The sequence below is a fragment of the Salvelinus namaycush genome, chromosome 1 (assembly GCF_016432855.1).
Source record: "Salvelinus namaycush isolate Seneca chromosome 1, SaNama_1.0, whole genome shotgun sequence".
In the NCBI taxonomy this organism is placed as follows: domain Eukaryota; kingdom Metazoa; phylum Chordata; class Actinopteri; order Salmoniformes; family Salmonidae; genus Salvelinus; species Salvelinus namaycush.
This window is the reverse complement of record NC_052307.1, coordinates 35,335,221-35,360,849: the sequence shown is the minus strand read 5'-3', so window position 1 is coordinate 35,360,849 and position 25,629 is coordinate 35,335,221. Positions and strand designations below refer to the sequence as shown.

General features: G+C 40.5%; 1 protein-coding gene across 3 annotated transcripts in view; it reads right to left on the bottom strand.

Annotated features, from left to right (window-relative positions):
• LOC120041183 (golgin subfamily A member 7-like) overlaps positions 1 to 25,326 on the bottom strand; it is a 39,088-nt gene extending 13,762 nt beyond the window's left edge. For all 3 annotated transcript variants that reach the window (XR_005475872.1, XM_038986148.1, XM_038986251.1), the window contains exons 1-3: positions 25,284 to 25,326; positions 12,776 to 12,901; positions 4,962 to 5,114 (exon numbers count right to left, since the gene is read on the bottom strand). Coding sequence is in view for 2 of the 3 variants with exons in the window: in XM_038986148.1 (XP_038842076.1) it covers positions 4,962 to 5,114; positions 12,776 to 12,901; positions 25,284 to 25,292 (288 nt within the window). In the remaining variant the exon portion in view is untranslated. The remainder of the gene's footprint in view (positions 1 to 4,961; positions 5,115 to 12,775; positions 12,902 to 25,283) is intronic.
• Between the last annotated feature and the right edge of the window lie 303 nt (positions 25,327 to 25,629).

The window sequence follows — 25,629 nt, the reverse complement described above, 5'->3', positions numbered from 1 at the left end:
TTAGTCTGACGTGGAATTCACGTCTCGTCACATTTCCGTTGACTAAAATGAAAAGTAATTTGCAATACTTAGTTTTTTTCCGGGGCATTTCGTCTCTTTATCATTATAGTTTTAATCAGGAAAAATAGGTGGTTGACAAGTATTTTTCGTCCTAAAATATTGTTGATGTAATTAAACACTGGCACAATTCAGGAGGAAGGAGAGATTAATGGGACATAACACGTATTTCTTATTGGGGTGCACGGCAAGGTACTGGAGTGACGAACCGCCCTTGCTGCCTCCGCCTGGCCAGCTCCCCTCTTTCCCCTGTGATTTTCTGCCGCTGACCCTATTACGTGGGCTGAGTCACTGGCTTACTAGTGCTCTTTCATGCTGTCCCTAGGAGGGGTGCGTCACGTCGTACCAAGCTTTTTTCGTTACACTCGACTTGAGTGGGTTTAGTCACTGACGTGATCTTCCTGTCCGGTTTTGTTCTCCCTCGGGCACGTGCAGTGAAGGAGATCTTCGTGGGCTATACTCAGCCTTGTCTCAGGGTAGTAAGTTGGTGGTCTGTTGATATCCCTCTAGTGGTGTGGGGGCTGTACTTTGGTAAAGTTGGTGGGGTTATATCCTGCCTGGTTGGCCTTGTCCCGGGGGTATCGTTGGACAGGGCCACAGTGTCACCTCACCCCTCCTGTCTCAGCTTCCAGTATCTATGCTGCAATAGTCTATGTGCTGGGGGGATAGGGTCAGTCTGTCCTATCTGGTGAAATTCTACTGTCTTACCTGTTGTCCTGTGTGAACTTAAGTATGCACTCTCTCTCTATGCTGCTCCAGTTTCAACTGTTCTGCCTGCGGCTATGGAACCCTGACCTGTTAGCCGGACGTGCTACCTTGTCCAGGAACTGCTGTTTTCGACCCTCTCTCTCTCTTTCTCCCTCCTTCTCTCACCCTACTGCACCTGCTGTCTCGACCTCTGAATGCTCGGCTATGAAAAGCCTACTGACATTTACTCCTGAGGTGCTCACCTTTTGTACCCTCTACAACCACTGTGACTATTATTTGACCCTGCTGGTCATCTATGAACATTTGAACATCTTGAAGAACAACCTGGTTTTAATGGCCATGTACTCTGATAATCTCCACCAAACACAGCCAGAAGAAGACTGGCCACTCCTCAGAGCCTGGTTCCTCTCTAGGTTCCTGCTTTTCTAGGGAGTTTATCCTAGCCAACGTGCTTCTACATCTGCATTGCTTGCTGTTTGGGGTTTTAGGCTGGGTTTCTGTATAAGCAGTTTGTGACATCAGCTGATGTAAAAGGGCTTTATAAATACATTTGATTTTATATGACTCCCACGAGGAGCCTAAGTCAATGCATCACAGGAATAAACCAATTCCTATATGATTGTGCAGTGGTTCGTCCTGTAAAAATTGCAGCGTAGTGCAGCAAAGCTTGCGTGGTGCCGCAGAATTTTATGGAACGTTATTTAAGTGCCAACCACTGGTACCATTAATGTCATTGCTAGTTTAACCACCAGAGGGCATCTTTGAGAAGCATTTGATAGCCTTCAATAGTGGCTGTACTAGAGAATTTAAAACCTTTTTTTGTAAGAACATACTAGATGGTACTGATTTTAAGAAATGTTGCTTCATTCATTTGAGTAATATTATGGTGTTTCTATTCTAAGAAAAATAAAAAATAACTTGGGGTTTCCGTTAGGATGGAACGGAAAATATGGTGCTGTACAACGTGACGGTCGGGAGTAGGCCACAGTGCTGGGCTACTTAGCTAAAGAATCCCCGCGTCGTGAGGACACGCGGGAGACCCGGGGTTCAATTCCCCGACAAGGAGGAAGTAGGCTGTCCTTCTAAATAAGAATTTGTTCTTAACTGATTCCATATGTGTTATTTCATAGTTGTGATGTATTCACTATTATTCTATAATGTAGAAAAAAGTAAAAATAAAGAAAAACCCTGGAATGAGTAGTTGTGTCCAAACTTTTGACTGGTACTTGCTTAATTCATTTGATTAATATTATGGTGTTTATAGCCAAGGAAAACTAAAAACCCTCTTGGTTTCCGTTAGGATGGAACGGAAAATATGGCGCTGTACAACGTGACGGTCGGGAGTAGGCTACACAGTACTGGGCTATTTAGCTAAAGAATCCCTGTGTCGTGCGCGGGCACGTGGGAGACCAGGGTTCAATACCACGATGGGGAGGAAGGAGTAGGCTGTCCTTGTAAATAACAATTTGTTCTTAACCCGACTTGCCTAGTTAAATAAAAGGTTACACTAAGAGCATAACATTTCTACACCATAATTTTTGTTTAACCAAATCCTATTGCTATTAACTTCAATATGCTCTTTAAATAAATAACATCTACACCACTTTTAACAGCACATTACTCAACACTAGTGAGACTCATGTCGCCTATGGCAGACCTACACTATATTGAAAAATATGACGTGACTCTCCGCCAATAATTACATATAGAGGATTGGAGGATTCTAAATTAAAACCAAAAGCCGCCTCATGGGTCTCCCGGTGGCGGCTGGCACGGGTATCTGTAGCAATGCATTGCGATGCGGTGGCTGCGCCACTGAGGAGGCCACATCCACAAAGTATCAAAATACAGAGAGGTGTTGGTGAAGGTATATTGTCCTGCTAATAGCCCATAATGGGCTATTATAATTATAATATTATAATAGCCCATTATGTCCAGGTCAGGATAACCAAAACATTTCTTTATTAAAGACTAAGAGAAAGAAAGTTGGTACTTAATGGAATGATGAGATAGATGTCCTTCCTCTCTGTTTTTGTTTTATTATTTCACTGCCATACTGTGTTTAACTGTGTTCGATCTTGTCTAGCCATCTTGTCTCAAGAGGACCACAATGGAAATAAGTCCCAGACTTTGTGTGTTATCCTCGATGATTTTATTCAGGTGCATGTATGGCTTTTTCAAGTTTTATGTGTGCTTGTTTTTTTTAAATGGTCGAATTAATAAACTAAACTATTTATTTTGATCCAAAGCCATGAATGAGTGAGTCACTCAGCTTTATGTAGGTGCCGGCCATCAACTTGATAATATATGACGATATTTTGGAGTTTATTTCGAAAGTGAGCGATTGTAATCTGAATAAAGGCCAAAATAATATTTGTAAAGGCCAAAATAATATTTGTAAAGGCCAAAACATTTATTTCTATATTTAGAGGGAGAGAAACGCTGGGCCAATTGTGCGCCGCCCTATGGGACATCCAATCACGGTCGTATGTGATACATAATAATAATGCTACTTAACTTAGAACGTCACTTAGAAATACATTTGACAATAGAATTCTCCCCCTACCCTCCATCTAGGCAAGTCTATTGTCCAGCTGCCTGCTAAAACAGCGGAACGTTTCCCTAGTCAGCGCCATTATTAATGCAATGCCCCTTAAAGTGTTGCTCCCAGTGTGGCGGGGTGGGGGTCCACCCACCGTCCCTCCTCTGTTCCCCATGGGCAGAGTCTGTCTTCTGTGTGCGGCTCTGCGGCCCATCCCGTGCCCCCTGCCCTCGCGCCTTGAACCTCGCACATTTTCAGTGGATACAGCAGGAGAACTGTAAGGCAATCCCATTGTGCGCCACTTGGGAGCCATGACCGATATATATTGTCCTGCCAATAACAGGGTTAATAATATATCTGTGAGAATATCCAAGGGGCTTTTATATCATTCTAAATTAACAATCGATTTGTTTAAAAAAAATGATATTTTGGAGATGATTTAGTTTTCAAATAATGTAAAATGAGCGAGAAAAAGGCCATTCTTGAACATGGGGTGAGACATTGCTACTAATTTGTAAATAAAGCCAGTTTGTTATTTAGAATCATTTATTTCTGTTTTTAGAGGGAGAGAAACCAAAAACCTACAGTCATCTCATCGGTCTCCCAGTCGAGGCCGGCACGGGTATTGAACCAGCATCTGTAGCAAGACAGCTTGCACTGCCTTAGACCGTAGTGTAACAACAGTTTTAGTAAGCAATACTGAAGTCGTGCACAATTATCAGTTTCTATTTAGGTTTATGTCGCCCATTCATTGTCAGAGACACAGAAGGACCCAAAAGCATAATCAGTGCTCTAACTCCCCCTTGCGCTGGTCTGGAGCAATGAAGTGGTGACGCAGGGTACCGTACTAAACCACAAATTACCTCTAAATACCGCAGCATAATCACAAAATTTTTAGTGGAGCAACCACTGTATGTGCCAACCGGTAGAGCTGGATCTGGAAAAAGGCTTTTGTGTAGTAACAGTATACTCACTCTAAATGTTAAAATCACATATTAAATGATGTATATATCTGCTTGTATGGGCGCTATTGTTAGAGCTGTACTGCTCTCTGCCACTAATCATATTAATATCAATACCTCACATCTCATTTCAACTTCCATGAAATGTGATCACTGTACTGGTTTGGGTTCCCCCCTACTAATTCAAAATGACTAACTTGCAACATGAAAGCTAAACCCATTGACCAAATATCTTGATGGATAACATGACAGTAATAGAGGCCTTCAATGTGTGATCAAAACGCACTTATAATAGCAATTTCTATGAGGGGGCATTTCTTTCTGACTCCAGAAAATGGCTGCTGATTAGCTTACAATATATTCAATCTATTCTAGAGTGTTGGTCCACAATCTAATTCAGAGAATTCCAAAGCATTACTTGGGTGTATTTTTGTACAACACATTGGCTTTACCTAGTCAGCACTAGCTTTGTAGTCAGCACACATTAAGTTGTGTAGAGTTTCAAAATTCCAGTATGTTTCCCCAAATTCCCAGGTTTTCCAGAAATCCTGCTTGGAAGATTCTGCATTTGCTGCTTATTCTCTTCTGATTCCGGGAATTTTCCAACCAGAATTTTGGGAAAACCTGGGAATTTTGAGAAAGTTAACAGAATTTTGCAACCCTAGTTGTGTGGATTAGTGAAGGTCTCTCACCTTCTCGTAGTGTGTCTCCATACAGAGGAAGATAGTGTAAGCTGTGAGGCAGGCCAGACAGCCCTCCAGATACGACGAGCCTCCCAGCTTCTCTGCCTCAGCATACAGGTTGTTCAGCGTCCTCACCGTCTCCTCAAACTGCTGCTTGTCAATCTGAAACACACGACCAATCAAGTTGTGTCTCAAATAGCACCCTATTTCCAATATAGTGCGCTACTTTTGACCAGGGCTCATAAGGCTCTGGTCAAAAGTTGTGTACTTTATAGAGGGAATAGGGGTGCCATTTGGAAAGCAACCCAAGTAAAATCAAAAACTGTTTCTGAGGATGATACACATGGTGAGATCTAAAGGAAGGCAATCAAGATAGAAAAATACATCACATAGTTACTATTTTAGATGATCAAATGGAGTGTTAGACATCTAACAAATGGAAAGTTAATTATACATTCTTTTCATCCTCGGTATAAATGATGAGTGGTTTGATTTGAATTGTGTTTTTAATCAGAGAATGCTGCATCCCTCTCCACTTTTGGCAAAATAATTAGGATGCCTTGGCCGTGTGCTCACCACATGTTTTCACTTTATACCGCAGCAGGAGACACCAAAACCTCTAGTGAGGAATCTGACTGTCTCTCCTTATCTACAGGCAGAGACTAGCTAGTAAAAAAAAAAAACTTTCCCAGTGTTTCCATCAATCTGGTGATGATAGGTCTAGTGTTGCTGATATGAGAGATGCAATGTGGCTCCGACAGAGTTGAAGCCATTACACTCCCTAATTCCGGACAGAGTGGAACTAAGGGCTGGCTAACACTAACATTCACTCATCACGTCAGGTCAGGCCTGCTCCACTGAGGGGAGGCCAAGGGCTGTTGGACCACTGGAAGTAGTGAAGGGTGTTTTGACTGAGTGTTGGCGCGAGTCTCCACTCTGGTCTCCTGAGCAGGCCTAATGGAGAGTGAGTTGCATCCCAAACGGCACCTTATATAGAGTACTACTTTTGACCAGGGCCCATTAGAGCTATAGTCAAAAGTAGTGCACTTTATAGGGAATAGGGTACCATTTGGGACACAGCCTGAGAGAGCGGACTGCAGACCAGACCAGATGAGAGGAGCAGCCAGGCCTTCTGTGCCTCTGAACAGCCTCCAAGTTATGCTCCCATGTGCCCAAGGAATGTAACAACAAGCTCCAACAGATCAGTGGTCTTAGGCATATTTGGTGCCCGCCGTGAGGAGTCTTTGTTATCCCTCTAATTTCCCCATCTGAAGGCTGGGATTCAAACCACATTTCTCCTTCGTCTGAGCATTTTTCCATTACGTTAGATGCTGTGATTTTAAAAGTGTGGATGTGCACTTTAGGAAGCATGTGCTACGGTAGTAGTATTAGACGATAGATTAATCGTGCCATGTCACCCACCATCTCAGATTGTTCTGAAATGGTTTCTGTAGTTAAAATAATATTGCAGGAATGATTCTAAATAAGCTAATTGGCCATTTCAATTTATAGTATTCATATAATATTCAATAAATAGTATAGTCCCAACATTCGATTTGGAACAAACCTCTTAACAATGATTAAGATTCGAGGAATCCAAAAAAATCATAAAAAGCCATGGGCCACCAAAAACCCACACCTAGGCCACCCCAATAGCCAGTATACAGTATAATTTCTCTATGCTTATGCTTGACAAGTAGTATGAAGCTGTGGCTTGGAGTATTGTTTATTGAGACTATGTAATATATTGTCAGTAAATTTGTTGATGTCGACCCGTTTAAAGAAATTAGCAATTGAAGTAGCCATTGAAATTTGCCATTGCATTTTTCCTCAAAGATTAGTGTGAAAGTACCAGGCTTTGCCCACAAGATATCACTGTTCCTGCTACCGCCACACCCTTTTATCCATTTTGTTGGTCTCTTGTGTTTATCAAATGGATCACAACATTTTCTTTGCAAATGTGGGTTGAAAATCAATAGCTTTTGCTCATGATGAAAATATATTATGTGGTCATCCTCACAAGTCAAGTCAGTCTTCCATGAAAGCAATTTAGTTTGTCCTTCTCTTAGCAACCTAATGCTTTAATCAAGCTCTCCTTGAATAGTTCATCAAGTGGCAGCTCTCAGAGGGCTTTCCATATGGTGCAATTCTCATATAAAGCCAAACATCTCCTGGAGAAATGGGCAGTTACTAAATGTTGTGACTACTCTAATACAAAAATAGAATTAGAAACCATTTCATGGCAGTCTTATGTTTTTTTTATATATATGTTGTGTGATAAGTGACATTTAACATTAAACCCGACCCAATTCCATTACAACACTATACAGTGTGTGTTTGGGACTTTTCCCATTGAAGACCCATCGAAACCATTAGAACTGCTGTAGTCTAATGGTTTGCTTGCTCACCAGGAATGGTCTAACTGAGGGAAGCGCAACTTTGATAGAGGGGGCCACAAAAAATTGGAACTAATTAGCTAATTTCCTACAATTCAACATTTTGGCCATAGGGTAGAGAATTTTTTGTTGTTGCAGTTTAATATGATATGAGTGAGATTGATTTTGTTAGTCAATGGGACACCCGCTCAATCGGTTCATTGTACCATGATTACTAGAAGTTTAGATAACTGGCCGCTAGACTAATTTACCAATCTAAAAAAAAAATTGTTGACATGGGTTGATTGAGTGACTGTCAGTGACTGACATAACAAGAGAAAAACTGTTGGATGCACAACCAAATTTCTAAATTGCACCTAACGCTCAACAATTGGTCCACGGTCCGCCAGTTGCCCATCCCATGTCTTAATAATCCCAAACTTTTCCAAAGGGGAATAAACCACACATACAGGGGCCATTTCCTGGACACAGATTTAGCCTAAGAGAAGAATAAACTGAATTAGTTTCATTGTGGACTGGCTTGAATAGTGAGGATAACCACACGATTTATTTCCATCATGAACATAAACTATTGGTTTTCTACCCAAAGTTGCAGAGAAAATTGTGATTTAATGTAATAAAAGAGAGCAGAAAAATATACTGAACAAAAGTATAAACACAACATGCAACAATTTCTAAAGACTTTCCTGAGATACAGTTCATATAAGGAAATCAGTCAATTGAAATAAATCCATTAGGCCCTAATGTTATGGACTTCACACGACTGGGGATACAGATATGCATCTGCTGGTCACAGATACCTATTGGTGGGAACTGGAACATGCTATCGTACACGTTGATCCAGAGCATCCCAAACATGCTCAATGGGTGACATGTCTGGTGAGTATGCAGGCCATGGAAGAACTGGAACATTTTCTGCTTCCAGGAATTGTGTACGACATGGGGCCGGCGGCGGATGAATTGCACAATAACGGGCTTCAGGATCACATCACCGTATCTCTGTGCATTCAAATTGCCATCGATAAAATGCAGTTGTGTTTGTTGTCCGTAGCTTATGCCTGCCCATAACATAACCCCGCCATGGGGCACTCTGTTGACATCAGCAAACCGCTCTTCCACACAACACAAAACACTCTGTCTGCCATCTGCACGGTACAGTTGAAACCGAGATTAATCCGTAAAGAGCTAACTTCCTCAACGTGCCAGCGGCCATTGAAGGTGAGCATTTGCCAACTGAAGTCGGTTATGGCGCCGACCTGCAGTCAGGTAAAGACCCTGGTGAGGATGAGGAGCACGCAGATGAGCTTCGCTGAGATGGCTTCTGACAGTTGTGCAGAAGTTCTTCGGTTGTGCAAACCCACAGTTTCATTAGCTGTCCTGGTGTTTGGTCTCAGAAGATCCCGCAGGTGAAGAAGCTGGATGTGGAGGTCCTGGGCTGGCGTGGTTACAGTTGGTCTGCGGTTGTGAGGCCAGTTGGATGTACTGCCAAATTCTCTAAAACAACACTGTGGCAGCTTATGGTAGAGAAATTAACATTAAATTATCTGGCAACAGCTCTGGTGAACATTCCTGCAGTCAGCATGCCAATTGCACACTCCCTCAAAACTTGAGACATCTGGGGCATGCTGATGGCTTTTTTTGTCCCCAGCACAAGGTGCATGCTGTTTAATCAGCTTCTTGATATGCCACACCCGTCAGGTGGATGGATTATCTTGGCAAAGGAGAAATGCTCACTAACATCGAGGTAAACAAACTTGTGCACAAAATTAGATAAATACGCTTTTTGTGCATATGGAACATTTCTGGGATCTTTTATTTCAGCTCATGAAACATGGGACCAATGCTTAACATAATGCGTTTATATTTTTGATCAGTGCAGATAAAACGGTGTGGCAATAGCAGGAACAGCAGCATCTAGAGGTGGCAAAACCAGGTACTTTCACACTTATTTATGGGGGGAAATGAAAGCTACTTCAAATTCACTGAGAATACATGACACATTATGAATGAACAATCCAAGCCGCAGCTTCAAACATAATGTAATGATATTGTATACATATATATATATATTTAAATGTAACCTTTGTTTAACTAGGCAAGTCAGTTAAGAAGAAATTCTTATTTACAATGACGGCCTACACCAGCCAAAGCCCTATGGGACTCCCAATCACGGCCGGTTGTGATACAGCCTGGATTCAAACCAGGGTGTCTGTAGTGACGCCTATAGCACTGAGATGCAGTGGCTTAGACCACTGCGCCACTCGGGAGCTCATCATTTAATATTATGTGAATCCTAAAGGTTAAAATGACCAATTTGGGTGTAATCAATTCGGTTAATTTAATCAGAGATCAAATTATATTTCAACAAAATAACTACAGAAACGATTTCAGAAGATTCTGAGATGGTGGGAGTCAAAATCCTCTTTCTTGTGCTTTTTGTGGTGGAATGACCCAGATACCATCTTAAACAACTTATTTGGCCTACTTTGCGTCGAGCGATCTACTGTAGATCTGTGAATGTGAAGAAGGGGAAAAAAAGGGAAAGGTCAACATGTGCAAATTGGATGTGGAGAAAATTTGACAGCATTATCAATTTATTTCACTGTCCCTGGCAGGTCTGGCTAGCTATCTGCCAAATACAATATACAATTTTCCAGACATTTTCTTCTACCTAAACTTAAGATAGAAAAGAACATGTAATAATGTATAATAACAACAACTAAATAACCTTAAATAGAGGTGAAAATCAAACACAATGTGCTGCCCCATGATCTATTCCAGCTAAAGAGCAACATGAATCCAAAGTTGAATAAAATTAAGTATTTTATTAAATTGATGAATGAGGTATTTTGTCACTCCTGAGATTTGAAAAAGAAAGAAAATAAAATCTTGACACGGTGAAATAAATATGACTGTATAAAAAAAAGAACAAGCTCACTTAAAACGTTTGGCAGTACATTGCCTATGATATACTATGCTAGCAAGGGGATGGGAGAAATGTTGGAAAGGTTTTTTATGATGAGGCACTGTAGCTGTGGATGGACTCCCTGAGGAGTAGCACGCTGTATTTCTTCAGCAGTGGTATGTGTAGTGCATCCTACAGGAAAACAAGTGTGCCAAAGAGAGACCACCCAATCAAGAGGGAAGTGCCATTAAACCCAAAAGCTGCGTTGTAAAGCTACTCTTTTCATGTGACACATGAATGTCAACCCCCCCCCCCCCCCCACCACCACCACATTTAGCTAGCAGCACATTTTTTATGTGGGCATGGAACAGGAGGAGTCAGTTTTCCTCATGGACCTGCTTCATTCCATTCCCTGGATCATTACCAAATACTGTTTTTTAAACCAGTCTCTGCTCTCAAGCATAACAGGATAAAGGGTAAATTCTAGATCAGTGAAAAGTGTATTGGAGTCGTCAGCTGCACTTGATGTTTTCTGCTCCTAGCCTTCTGCTAACCCCACACGGCTCTAACTAACAGGACATGAGAGATTCAGAAAGCATTCAGACCCCTTGACTTTTTCCACATTTTGTGACGTTACAGCATTATTCTAAAATGGGTTACATCATTTTCCCCCCTCATCAACAACACCCCATTACGACAAAGCGAAAACAGGTTTTTAAACATTTTAACAAATGTATTAAAAATAAGAAAGCCTTCAGACCCTTTGCAATGAGATTCGAAATTGAGCTCAGGTGCATCCTGTTTCCATTGATCATCCTTGAGATGTTTCTACAACTTGATTGGAGTCCACTTGTGATAAATTCAATTAATTGGACATAATTTGGAAAGGCACACACCTGTCTATATAAAGGTCCCACAGTTGACAGTGCATGTCAGAGCAAAAACCAAGTCATGAGGTCGAAGGAATTTTGTCGAGGCCCCAACAAAATTCTGCAGCATTGAAGATCTAAGAATACAGTGGCCTCCATCATTCTAAAATGGAAGAAGTTTGGAACCACCGAGACTCTCCTAGAGCTGCCCGCCCGGCCAAACTGAGCAATCGGGAGAGAAGGGTCGTTGTCAGGGAGGTGACCAAGAACCCAATGGTCACTCTGATAGAGCTCCAGAGTTCCTCTGTGGAGATGGGAGAACCTTCCAGAAGGACAACCATCTCTGCAGCACTCCACAAATAGGCCTTTATGGTAGAGTGACCAGACGGAAGCCACTCCTCAGTAAGGCACATGATAGCCCGATTGGAGCTTGCCAAAAAGCACCTAAAGGAATCTCAGACCTTGAGAAACAAGATTCTCTGGTCAGATGAAACCAAGATTGAACTCCTTGGCGTGAATGCCAAGTGTCACTTCTGGAGGAAACCTGGCACCATGCCTACAGTGAAGCATGGTGGTGGCAGCATCATGCTGTGGGGATGTTTTTCAGCGGCAGGGATTGGGAAACTAGTCAGAATTGAGGGAACGATGAACAGAGCAAAGTACAGCGAGATCCTTGATGAAAACCTGCTCCAGAGCGCTCAGGACCTCAGACTGGGGGGGAAGGTTCACCTTCCAACAGGACAACGACCCTAAGCACACAGCCAAGACAACGCAGGAGTTGCTTTGGGACAAGTCCTTGAGTGGCCGAGCCAAAGACCTGACATGAACCGGATCGAACATCTCTGGAGAGACCTGAAATGTCTTTACAGTGACGCTCCCCATCCAACCTGACAGAGCTTGAGAGGATCTGCAGAGATGAATGGGAGAAACTCCCCAAATACAGGTGTGCTAAGCTTGTAGCGTCATACCAGAGAAGACTCGAGGCTGTAATTGCTGCTGACAATACTTATGTAAATGTGATAGCAGTTTTTTTTATTTTTAATACATTTGCTTTGTCATTATAGGGTATTGTGTGTAGATTGATGAGAAGGAAAAAAACAATTTAATACATTTTAGAATAAGGCTGTAATGTAACAAAATGTGGAAAAAGTCAAGAGGTCTGAATACCTTACAAATGCACTGTAGGAGCTGGACACGGGAAAGAAACATGTTATATGTCCAGGGCTCTACGCTGACCTTTTTTACAAGGTGCACGTGTGCGTCTAAGTTGAAAAATGTAGGCGCACACAAAGACATTTAGGAGCACAATGAGGTATTGAAGATAGAATCCTTACTTTTTCTAGGCGCACTGGTGCTCCTAAATAGCAAGATCAGCACAGCAAATTAGATCAGCACAGCAAATTATTTAGGCGCATATGCGAGTAAAATTGTCACACTGTAGAGCCCTGATGTCTGTCTGATCCATCAAATAGATCTTGCAAGAAGGCTTTGCAGATCAGGTGGAGTGCTGATCTAGGATCAGGTCCTGCCTATCCATGCAATTGTATTCATTGTTATCTAAAAAGGACAAACTGATCCTAAATCTGCACTCCTACTCTGAGACACTATGCATATATGCTCAGATCACAGTGTTATCAGAGTGCTTTAGCGTACCCTGGTCTCCAGTTCAGAAGGGAACTTGGTCTGGAACTGGCAGACAGTGCCGTTGGTGTAGTCTCTCTGGATGAACACTTTGGCAGCGATAGCCGCCTGCTGCCTCATATCCTGCAAGCTGTGAGTCTGGAAGGAAGGAAAGGGAAAATGGGCTTTAGGCTAGTTGAAGAGCTCAGTGAGGATTTAACAAAAAATGTATTCATGTTTAGGTCTAGGACACAGCCAGACAATTTGAATTTCTACGACAAAAAAATATTTTGCCTATTAGCCAAATCTATTCAACATCTGTTGGCATGAAGTAGCTGGAACAAACTACCATATCAACAAGCATAATTAATTTGTTTAACTGACAGCCCTATTCTGTCACTTTTACCCCTACCTACATGTACATACCTCAATTACCTTGTACCCCTGCATATTGACTTGGTACCAGTACTCCTTGTATATAGCCTCATTACTGTTATTTTATTGTGTTACTATTTACTTTTCCCTCCCCCTTACTTTTTAACTCATGTGACAAACACAATTTGATTGATTTGTAAATCAAATAAAATGGCTGCCATTTTTTGCAGACTGAAAAACAGATTGCAGTTTCTTGTTGCAAAGATTACAATGCAGTAGGGAGTGGACTCTATGGCTGCCCTGCAGCTTGTTTAATATTAAACAGGAACACTGATAGATAATGAATGCTGACAAATGGAGGACTGTTGAAAACAAAATGTGTAACCTATTAAATCACAAATTAGACTAGGCAATGCTTAAACACCAGTATAAGGAAACAAATGACATGGAACACCACCCTATTATCTGATCGAACAAGAAGGCAATGAGTTAGGACGGCTAACGTTAATCATTCATAACTTTAACATGTTTTATAATGGAAACCACAACCAGACTGGGAGACCATCAACCTAAGTGACCCCCAGCGGAGTGGGAGGGATGGCCTGCTTTCAGATTGCTTTCCAAATGCATTCCAACTGGCACCCTATTCCCTTTATAGTGCCTGCTTTTGACCAGAGCCCAATGGACCATGATAAAAAGTAGTGCACTACATAGGGAATGGGGTGCCATTTGGGACAAAGACTCTGAATAATGATTAGTCTACAGTGTGCTGTGCTAAAATGATATACTTTGTGAGGTCCTTCATAAACCACACTGTAGCTACAGTAGTGTCTCAGACTACTGTAGCATAAAGGCATTTCTATGTAAAAAAAAAAAAAAAAAGAAGAAAAAAAAAAGACTTGAGCAGTAACATAGGAACACATCAGATTGTGTCAAATGAAAGCTAAACGTCTATATTTTTTAGATATAGAGGCATATAAATATTTCTCAAGCATTTTCCATCCTAAATATTAGAAATGGCAACTGCTTTGATTTCTGTTCAAACAGATGAAAAATGGGGCTTAAAAAAAATGGCTAGCAGAAAAAGGGCTTAAGAAGGTATTAGCAATACATCAAAACACAATAGTTTGTTGAAGTAAAGACCTTGCCAACATTTTTATTTTGTTTTGCAGAAAAAAATTGCCTTCTGTAAGTTGAAGAAATATTGCCTAGTCTTGTCATTCTGTTACCAAAAACCCACATATCTTGAAGATATTTTCTAATCTCTCCCTCATGACAAGGGAGGATAATGAAAGTTCACAGAAGTACTAAGTAAGCCTACCAATTAGTAATAGTTTTTTTTTTAATAATAAATCATAAACCAGATTGTTAAGTGGTTGAAACACGTCATTCTGTTACCAAATCCCTAACAGAATGACCCCCCCAAAAAATATGTAACAGAATGACTGCAACTGAATCGGCAACAACGGGAATTCATAGTAGTGACAATCCACCGTTGGGTCACCTGCTACTGTCCTCCCTTCCACTTGTATACTGTCATGTTCAGCTCATAACTGTTTGCTTTCTCTTTCAATCAAGATGTGGTTAAAGCAAGAGTATAAAAACCGTCTGAGCAACCCCTCCCTCTCTCTCTCCCAGTCTCTCAAGTTAATGTCACCTCTCCCGGCACCTACCCATGAGCCCCCGCTCTTTCCATTTACTGTAACAGCCCTCTCACCCACTGAGCACCGACTGAAGCCGGATGTCCACGGACATTGAAAAGTTGTTGAAATTTGGCCAATCCAAATCTGAACCAACCATAAACGTCTGTTTCACACCTTTGGACAGCACAGTTCAGTAAAGAAAAGTTGAGTAGAGGTCAGTACAATACAATAGTACTAGTGTTGACACAATATCAGAATTTTGACTTCGATACCGATACCATATTTAGTATCACGATACTCAATACCAAAATGTTGTATCGTGAAAAATTAAGGCGTATTAGCTAAATTCACAGAATGGCACTTGATCCAGACGGATCTTTTGAGTTCAATATAATTACGCTAGACATTTTTTATTTATGAATGTATGCATTAATGAATCAATTGTACAAATCATACAATCAATTTGACTTAGATTTTTTATCAACCTAACTACATATCATAATGGTCATAATTTATTTGAAAGGTAAATCTCTAGTCTATTGATAAACTGGGTAAATCAAAACGTAGCCTAGGTCTATTCACAATACAGGTGAACGCATATTTAATAGGAGTGTGTGCATGCAAAAACGCCATTCATTTCCCCATTGGCTTTGACAAACGAACCATAGCACAGTTATTGCCTACAAAAAGACGTCATTACTATTTCTTTCTGTTTGAGGATTGAGCAAAGAGGATCTTGACTGGGAGAGACATGAGGTGGGAAGAAGTGAATGAATAAAGTTTATGGGTGACGATCAGCTTTGAAATCAGCAATATTTTGAAATCAGCAATATTTTGTGTTAACAAAGTACTAGGGTATTGAATTGATGTTAGCTTCAGCTGTAAGCTAGCAAGGACAGTTAGCCTACAAAGCTGGAAGCTACCAGTATCTTCTTGCATTGTAAAGTGGTTTAGCCGGTTTAGCCTGTAATGAACATTGTTTTGTGAACAGTTGCAACATTTCTATATGCTGTTTTGCATTATTCAAGTGTGATGTAGCCCAGACTCCCAGTGAGTGAAGCGGTTCCTCAGGACAGGCTAGAGCTAGCAATAGGTAAGCGGCGCAAGCACGGTGGTCTCACGCTACAAGGGGACATCGGCTGCGCTGATAGACAGACTTGATCCTATTTCAATCAGTAGATGACGTGAGACACATTTGACAGAAGTACCGAACTGTTTTTTAGGTTCTAATATCGAAAAAGTACAGAAGTTTCGGCATACCGTGCAACACTATCCTGTACAGAGTAGAATAAAGTATAATTTATTGTATTGTACTCTACTGCATTTTACGGGACTGAACTATACTCTGCTGTGCTGTACTGTGATGTCCAAACTTGTGAAATATTGACGTCTATTATTGGTACAGATTTGGTCCAGTCCCATCAAATTTGGTCTTGTTTGGGGCAGCGCTAATTAGAATAATAGCCATTGTGTGGAATAACAACCAAACATGCAAAGGAGGATATTACATTATTCTACCTATTCAGGATACATCACCATGAAGAGAATGACATTCATAATTATGCATTTCTCTATAGTACAGATCAGGGACCCATGATGTCATTCTGTTACCATCATTCTGTTACCAGGTGTTGATCCACTTCATTTACTGTAGTTCCGTTAAACAAAAGAGATGTTTTCAAACTCAAGGTGTCATATCATAGCTGACACCCCATTCTTTCTGCAGACATCTTTCAATCTTAATTCTGAGTATTAATTAAGTAATTCATTTGAAGTATTAATAAATTAACTGTTATTGGAATATGTGATCACAAAAAACTGAGGTTGATATTTACAGTCATTCAGTTACCAAACTTGATATCTGCATTGTTCTTAGAATGTGTTTTTGTGAAATTGTCAGTGGAACTTGTTAAAAGTAGTCCTTGTGCATATAGTTGTATGGTTTAACTTTGTAATCAATGGTTTTGTTTGGCATACTTTTAAAGTACAAAACCTGAGTCTGAGCGACATTTTGTTAACGTGGAATTGCCCTACACTCACTACAACTTTGTTTTGTTACTGATGAAATGTCCTCAAAATTACATAAACTTCATATGATGTGTGAGCGCCCTGCAGTTAAATGCTGCTGGGACAAAGTTACATAATAAATGTTAAGGAGCATGAATGTAAATATTTAATGCTTTGCATCTACAATCTCTCAGTCAATCAGAGATGATTACTTCTGGCAGGCAGGACTGCCGAGAAAAAAAACATGTTGGCTCATTCTCTCCCAATTCGCCAGTGGATACAGTTACTATTAGAAGTTCTAACAGAATTAACGACAACGATAATGAATGGAGTTAGTCAAGGAACAATTGAGGACTGGACAAATATACTAACTCTGTAAAGAATAACCTCAGCTAAAGCCCAACACACACACACACACACACACACACACACACACATACACACACATACATACATACATACATACATACATACATACATTACATACATATATATATATATATACACACACATACATATACATAAATACACATATATATACGTATACATACATGTGTATGTATGTATATGTATACATATATACAGTATGTGTATGTGTGTGTATATGTGTTGGGCTTGAGCTGAGATTATTCTTTACAGAGTAAGTATATTTGTCCAAGCCTCAATTGTTCCTTGACTAACTCCATTTATTATTGTTAATTCTGTTATAACTTCTAATAGTAACTGTATGTTAAAGTGATAGTGAATTAAGTGAAATAATCTATCTGTAAACAATTGTTGGAAAAATTACTTATACATATATATATACACAGTTGAAATCGGAAGTTTACATACACTTAGGTTGGAGTCATTAAAACTAGTTTTTCAACCACTCCACAAATGTATTGTTAACAAACTATAGTATTGGCAAGTCGGTTAGGACATCTACTTTGTGCATGACACAAGTCATTTCTCCAACAATTGTTTACAGACAGATTATTTCACTTATAATTAATTCACTGTATCACAATTCCAGTGGGTCAGAAGTTTACATACACTAAGTTGACTGTGCCATTAAACAGCTTGGAAAATTCCAGAAAATTATGTCATGGCTTTAGAAGCTTCTGATAGGCTAATTGACATCATTTGAGTCAATTGGAGGTGTACCTGTGGATGGATTTCAAGGCCTACCTTCAAACTCAGTGCCTCTTTGCTTGACATCATGGGAAAATCAAAAGAAATCAGCCAAGACCTCAGAAAAAAAAGTCTGGTTCATCCTTTGGAGCAATTGCCAAAGGCCTGAAGGTACCACGTTCATCTGTACAAACAATAGTACGCAAGTATAAACGCCATGGGACCACGCAGTCGCCATACCGCTCAGGAAGGAGACGCGTTCTGTCTCCTAGAGATGAACGTACTTTGGTGCGAAAAATGCAAATCAATCCCAGAAAAACAGCAAAGGACCTTGTGAAGATGCTGGAGGAAACAGGTACAAAAGTATCTATAGCTACAGTAAAACGAGTCCTATATCGACATAACCTGAAAGGCCGTTCAGCAAGGAAGAAGCCACTGCTCCAAAACTCCATAAAAAAGCCAGACTACGGTTTGCAACTGCACATGGGGACAAATATCGTACTTTTTGGAGAAATGTCCTCTGGTCTGATGAAACAAAAATAAAACTGTTTGGCCATAATAACCATTGTTATGTTTGGAGGAAAAAGGGGGAGGCTTGCAAGCCGAAGAACACCATCCCAACCGTGAAGCACGGGGTGGCAGCATCATGTTGTGGGGGTGCTCTGCTGCAGGAGGGACTGGTGCACTTCACAAAATAGATGGCATCATGAGGGCGGAAAATTATGTGGATATATTGAAGCAACATCTCAAGAAATCAGTCAGGAAGTTAAAGCTTGGACGCAAATGGGTCTTCCAAATGGACAATGACCACAAGCATACTTCCAAAGTTGTGGCAAAATGGCTTAAGGACAACAAAGTCAAGGTATTGGAGTGGCCATCACAAAGCCCTGACCTCAATCCCATAGAAAATCTGTGAGCCGGGCCTCCCGGGTGGCGCAGTGGTCTAGGGCACTGCATCACAGCGCTAGCTGCGCCACCAGAGTCTCTGGGTTCGCTCCCAGGCTCTGTCGCAGCCGGCCGCGACCGGGAGGTCCGTGGGGCGACGCACAATTGGCCTAGCGCCGTCCGGGTTAGGAAGGGTTTGGCCGGTAGGAATATCCTTGTCTCATCGCGCTCCAGCGACTCCTGTGGCGGGCCGGGCGCAGTGCGCGCTAACCGAGGGGGCCAGGTGCACGGTGTTTCCTCCGACACATTGGTGCGGCTGGCTTCCGGGTTGGAGGCGCGCTGTGTTAAGAAGCAGTGCGGCTTGGTTGGGTTGTGCTTCGGAGGACGCATGGCTTTCGACCTTCATGTCCAGTTACACCAGCTCTGTCAGAAGGAATGGGCCAAAATTCACCCAACTTATTGTGGGAAGCTTGTGGAAGGCTACCCCAAATGTTTGATCCAAATTAAACAATTTAAAGGCAATGCTACCAAATACTAATTGAGTGTATGTAAACTTCTGACCCACTGGGAATGTGATGAAAGAAATAAAACCTGAAATAAATCATTCTGTACTATTATTCTGACATTTCACATTCTTAAAATAAAGTGGTGATCCTAACTGACCTAAGACAGGGAATTTTTACGACGATTAAATGTCTGGAATTGTGAAAAACTGAGTTTAAATGTATTTTGGCTAACGTGTATGTAAACTTCCGACTGTATATACACATACACACCAAAAAAAAAAATATATATATATATATTCACAGACTGCAGGTCAAAAGTTTTAGAACACCTACTCATTCAAGGGTTTTTCTTTATTTTTAAAATGTTCTACAATGTAGAAAATAGTAAAAATAAAGAAAACCCCTGTAATGTGTAGGTGTGTCCAAACGTTTGACTGGTACTGTATGCATGCATGTACAGTGGCAAGAAAAAGTATGTGAACCCTTTGGAATTACCTGGATTTCTGCATAAATTGGTCATAACATTTTATCTGATCTTCATCTTGGTCACAACAATAGACAAACACAGTCTGTTTAAACTAATAACACACAAACAATTATACGCTTTCATGTCTTTATTGAACACACCGTGTAAACAGTCACAGTGCAGGGTGGGAAAAGTATGTGAACCCTTGGATTTAATAACTGGTTGACTGAATTTTGGACCATTCCTCTTTACAAAACCGTTTCAGTTCAGCAATATTTTTGGGATGTCTGGTGTGAACTGCTCTCTTGAGGTCATGCCACAGCATCTCAAATCGGGTTGAGGTCAGGACTCTGACTGGGCCACTCCAGAATGCGTATTTTCTTCTGTTGAAGCCATTCTGTTGTTGATTTACTTCTGTGTTTTGGGTCGTTGTCCTGTTGCATCACCAAACTTCTGTTGATCTTCAATTAGAGGACAGATAGCCTAACATTCTCCTGCAAAATGTCTTGATAAACTTGGGAATTCATTTTTCCGACAATAATAGCAAGCTGTCCAGGCCCTGAGGCAGCAAAGCAGCTCCAAACCATGACGCTCCCTCCACCATACTTTACAGTTGGAATGAGGTTTTGATGTTGGTGTGCTATGCCTTTTTCACCACACATAGTGTTGTGTGTTCCTTACAAACAACTCAACTGTAGTTTAATCTGTCCACATGATATTTTGCCAGTAGCGCTGTGGAACATCCAGGTGCACTTTTGCAAACTTCAGACGTGCAGCAATGTTTTTTTTTGGACAGCAGTGACTTCTTCCGTGGTGTCCTCCCATGAACACCATTCTTGTTTAGTGTTTTACGTATCGTAGACTCGTCAACAGAGATGTTAGCATGTTCCAGAGATTTCTGTAAATCTTTAGCTGACACTCTAGGATTCTTAACCTCATTGAGCATTCTGCACTGTGCTCTTGCAGTACTCTTTGCAGGACGGCCAGTCCTAGGGAGAGTAGCAACAGTGCTGAAATTTCTCCATTTATAGACAATTTGTCTTACCGTGGACTGATGAACATCAAGGCTTTTAGAGATACTTTTGTAAACTTTTCCAGCTTTATGCAAGTCAACAATTCTTAATCTTAGGTCTTCTGACATCTCTTTTGTTCGAGGCATGGTTCACATCAGGCAATGCTTCTAGTGAATAGCAAACTCACATTTTGTGAGTGTTTTTTATAGGGCAAAGCAGCTCTAACCAACATCTCCAATCTCGTCTCATTGATTCGACTCCAGGTTAGCTGACTCCTCTCTCCAATTAGCTTTTGGAAAAGTCATTAGCCATACTTTTTCCAACCTTTACTGTGAATGTGAGTTTGTGAGTTTGCAAACTCAATTTATGCAGAAATCCAGGTAATTCCAAAGGGTTCACATACATGCATATATACAGTGGAAAGAAAATGTATGTATTTCCATTTGTATATTTTTTACTTTCTTTGCATTCAGGCCCACGGAGAAGGGGTGGTATGGGTTGGGTTTTCTGTAGTCACTGGGGGGGGGGGGGGGGGGGGGGGGGTTGGCAATGTTTGTTTAGGCGGATGGGGGACTTAGGGGACTCTAAGCGGAGGGGTTGGGCAGATATATATGGGGGGGGTAGGGAGTGACAAGACAACCAACCTGTTTTGCTAGGCGGGGTGGGAAGGGGTGAAAAACATGGTTTCTGGGGGGAGTAGGCCCTTTTTGTTTATTTTTCTTTACACACCAAGTTTATTATCACAAAATCCTGTGTGATCAATATGATCATTTCTCTGTATTTATGTTTGACTTTTGTTTTTCTTTTGAGTGGCAGCCCACAGGAGCATGTTATATAAACTGAATATATGAATTGGTATGAATATTGTACCTGTCACACTCCAACAAAAAATGACAAAACACATTTTTAAAACTTGGTCACCATGTTTAAGATTTACGGCTATTAGATGCATAATCCATTACGCCAAGCTGTTTTAACAGTGGTCTCTGGCTGCTTCCCAGACAACACTAAAAGATATCATCAACGCTAATCTGACATGTTTATCTAGCTAGGTTATCATGATTTATCTAAGCAATGATGTTCTAATTGGTGGGAGAGTAGTAGGAGCTACAGCCATTTCAGGGTTCTTTTTTTCTGAAGGAAAAATCTATTCACATAACATGCCAGAGAAGAGTAAAATAATGTATGCACTCACTACTGTAAGTCGCTCTGGATAAGATCGTCTGCTAAATGACTAAAATGTTCATGTAAAAAGTTAGACCTATTGGCTAATAGTCCCATGATGTGCTTCTCTCTGTGTGTGTGTGTGTGTGTGTATGACACACAAGGTAGGTTAAAACTAACATTTTAAATGGCCAGCACCAATAGCTTAGATTTTTTTTTTCAACATTGCATTCAGAAAACAGGAATGAGCACCAGAAGCTGCTAGCCAAAAGCTACCACTACCGCATCATTTTATATAAGTCTCACCCTCATGAAATGCTTAACTAATTAGCTAGCATAGCTAACTGAATAGTGTTATTGTGAAGTACACATAGACAGATAAGGGACATTTAATAACTCCTTCTTAGAGTTTTGATAGCTAAACTAAAGTAAGTGAACACAATCAAATACACAATTACATTTCTATTCTCATATGCTGACTTGTCTACCCTACAACCATCTACACAAGGTGGGCCAATGAGTCACTGCCATTGCATTGTAATAAGTGAATAGTGCTAGTTAGTTATAATACATTAGAGTTATAATATTAGCCATTAGTTATAATAGTTATGAGGGGGGAAACCTATTCAACTTCCAGATAAAAAAGACTGGAATGAGGGAATGTGTTATTGTTGGATCTGATTTAAAAGTGGAACTGACAATGTTTCAGCAACATGAAATCTTAATTAAATCTGTTCATATATACCCCCATGGAAGAATATTCATTATTTGGTGTTTTTGTTACATTATCTGACAAGCGAGTACTTAGATATGGTCATTTTCACATTTTCATAAATTTCATAGAATGTTTCGGAATAACGTATAGTAAGGCATTTCTGAAAATTCTATAGCAATACAGAGTGGGAAAGCGGAAGTGCATTTGGACAATTAATAGACACTGCAGTAAATAAAACCTAATAAAAAAATATTTGTCTTGTCCAGGATTGAAGTCTATGCAGACCGGTGCGCCATAGCCAATCAGAGCTACAGTAGGTTTATATGCAAATATGCCATTTGCCACACGGGCCTGCCATCTTTCACTTTGAACTGGACTGTGTGTTTACAGGCAGTAGCAATAGTGTGACTTTAAATAACTAGAACTCATTCGTCAAAAGCCACAAAATACACCTGAATGGACTTCTGCAAATATGTATATACCACGAGAGTCCTCTTAGATTTGGGAACTTCGCAGTCCTATTGATCAAACAAACGTGAACAAGTAGGCTCTCTACCCCTCAGTTGCCTATGCACATCAAAAATCGAACAAGGGAACATTAGATAAACCCTTTCAAACTTTTTCAGCTAGTTGGCCGTCAAAATCGCAATGATAAACGATGGGGAATAGTAGCCTGCTCGTCCTTCTGCAGCTTGCCTGCCAATGCATGCTTGTCCCAACACACGTTTTCACAACTGAATAGGAACTTGCCTGCCTGTCCCCCCATTTGATCGATGACAAATACATTTGATTTACAACTACGAGATATGCTAACTGTGGATAACAGTTGTTCAAGTTCAGGATAGCTAGCTAGCAAAGCAATTCAATTCATATTTCTTGCTAGCTAACCAAACGACACCTGCATCTCTAGCTGTAGCCACCAAAAAACGACAAGGGGAAAGAGTCAGTCACTCACCCACTCCTCCAATGACATGACATCCTCCCAGCTGATAGCTAGCTAACGTGTTTTTAACTTGCTAAATAAATAGCTAGCTACATAAGTAGACACGCTAGCCCAGGGGTGTCAAACTCAATCAGCAAACTGGCCATATATAGCCTACTTCTTGTTCTTGTAAACATGCAACCTAAACTGGCCATTGTTTTATTCGAACAAATATGGCCATTTATAATGTTCAATTATGTACATAGGATGCTGTATATAGCATTTTAACATATTAAAACAAAATAGGTAAATATTTGTTCAGCCTTCGCTTGCTGCTATGCTTGCAATGTGCATAATATGCTGCGACCCTAATCAAAAAGGATTTAATAACTTCAAATTTAAAAAAAAAACCTAGCTATAGGTTGTTGTAACACTTAAACTTAAAACATGTTCACCCGTGCGGTTGAATGCATCTTTGCTGTATTGTGCACTCAAAATGTAGTGTAGTTAAATAGCCAGCCTAGGCTACTGCTCAAATGTTGCTGTAATAGGTCTACACGTTTCTCCTTTACATGGTGTTTTGTAGCAGGTTTTGTGTCTTGGTTATTCATTGTCAAGCTTTAAAAACCAAAGCTAGACTGCAACATTTTAGTAGCCTAGCCAGGACTCTGGCATGTCTATACACTTTCCCTCTGCTGCACGCTGTAAGCAGGACACAGGAAAGCAGCACAATTGAAGTTGAATTCATCGATGCGAGTGCATCTGGCTGTAATTTCATAAAGTAGATGACTCAACTCTTGACTCATTTATACTCGCTTAAGGGTCCTATTCGACCGGCCGGCCTTGTGTTTGACACAAGTGCTAGACTTTTAGCCACGTTATGACTGACTTGTGATCATTGCTCTTGCTAGTTTGATTGTATTGACATTCCTAGCCTTAGTGACAGTTTTTGTTCAAAATATTGAGTCAAATTTCAATTGAAACAGTGCATCCCGAATGGGTGAAGGCAGCAAACAATCTAACAGGCCAGCTGTGATTTAAAACCTGATAGCAATATTTTGGGACTACCAAGAAATGAATTGGTGAATTATGTGAATCATCCATTGAATTGCATCAATCTATTCTGCTATTCTGCCAACAATGCCTTACTGTACGTCATGGAATTTTGTCAAATATAACCTATTTTTGAAACATCTTATACAATTGGTTTTGAAGCATAAACTGTGAATTTGATATTTTACTGATATTATCGATTGTCTGTTTATTTCATATCTGTAAAGTAGTTAAAACGCTGTCAGTTCCACTTTAAAGAAGCACTAGCAATGTCATTATCTAGCTAACGTTAACTCAGAAGCAAAACGACGTTTCTCAATCTGCTTCACAAATTCGTTAGAAAATTAACACCAAAAACGAGTTGGCTAATACACTTTAATACAATTACAATGCAAAGTTGAATCATATCAAAGACAAACAACCCACCATTCTTTAGCTGTATAATGTTAGCTATTATCATTTCGATAGGCTTGCTAGCTAACGTTAACTACTAACTTAGCCGAGTTAGGTAACAAGCTAGCTAACGTTAACGTTAGTAGTTAACAGTTAGTCAGGGGTAAAGACGATATCCATTTGAATTAGCAAATGTGTAAGTATTACACTATTCAGATGACGAAAGTATATTGTTACAGACTGCTGGGGGGTATTTATGATTAAAACTGATCACAAAATCCCTTACCTCAGCCATGTTGACAGCTCTCTGTTTACCTTCCGCTAGCTCTAAACTGAGTACAGCTACTAATGTGTCCGGATACAAGTTGTCCAATTCACGAGGTTCCGTAGCAGCAAATTGCAATGCATTGTGTGGGAATAACGAACAAAAAATGTATAATTTGCTATCACACTTATAGAGTTTATGAATCTTAGATTTACAGTGCCCATTATTGGATAAATGAAACAGATGTTGAGTTAATTTTCTACTTTTCCAACTAGCTCTGGTAAATGGCATCGCGAACTACGCCCTGCACCAGAGCTACTCTCCAACCAACGATGTATAACTGTTATAGGCCTAAGCCCTGATCATG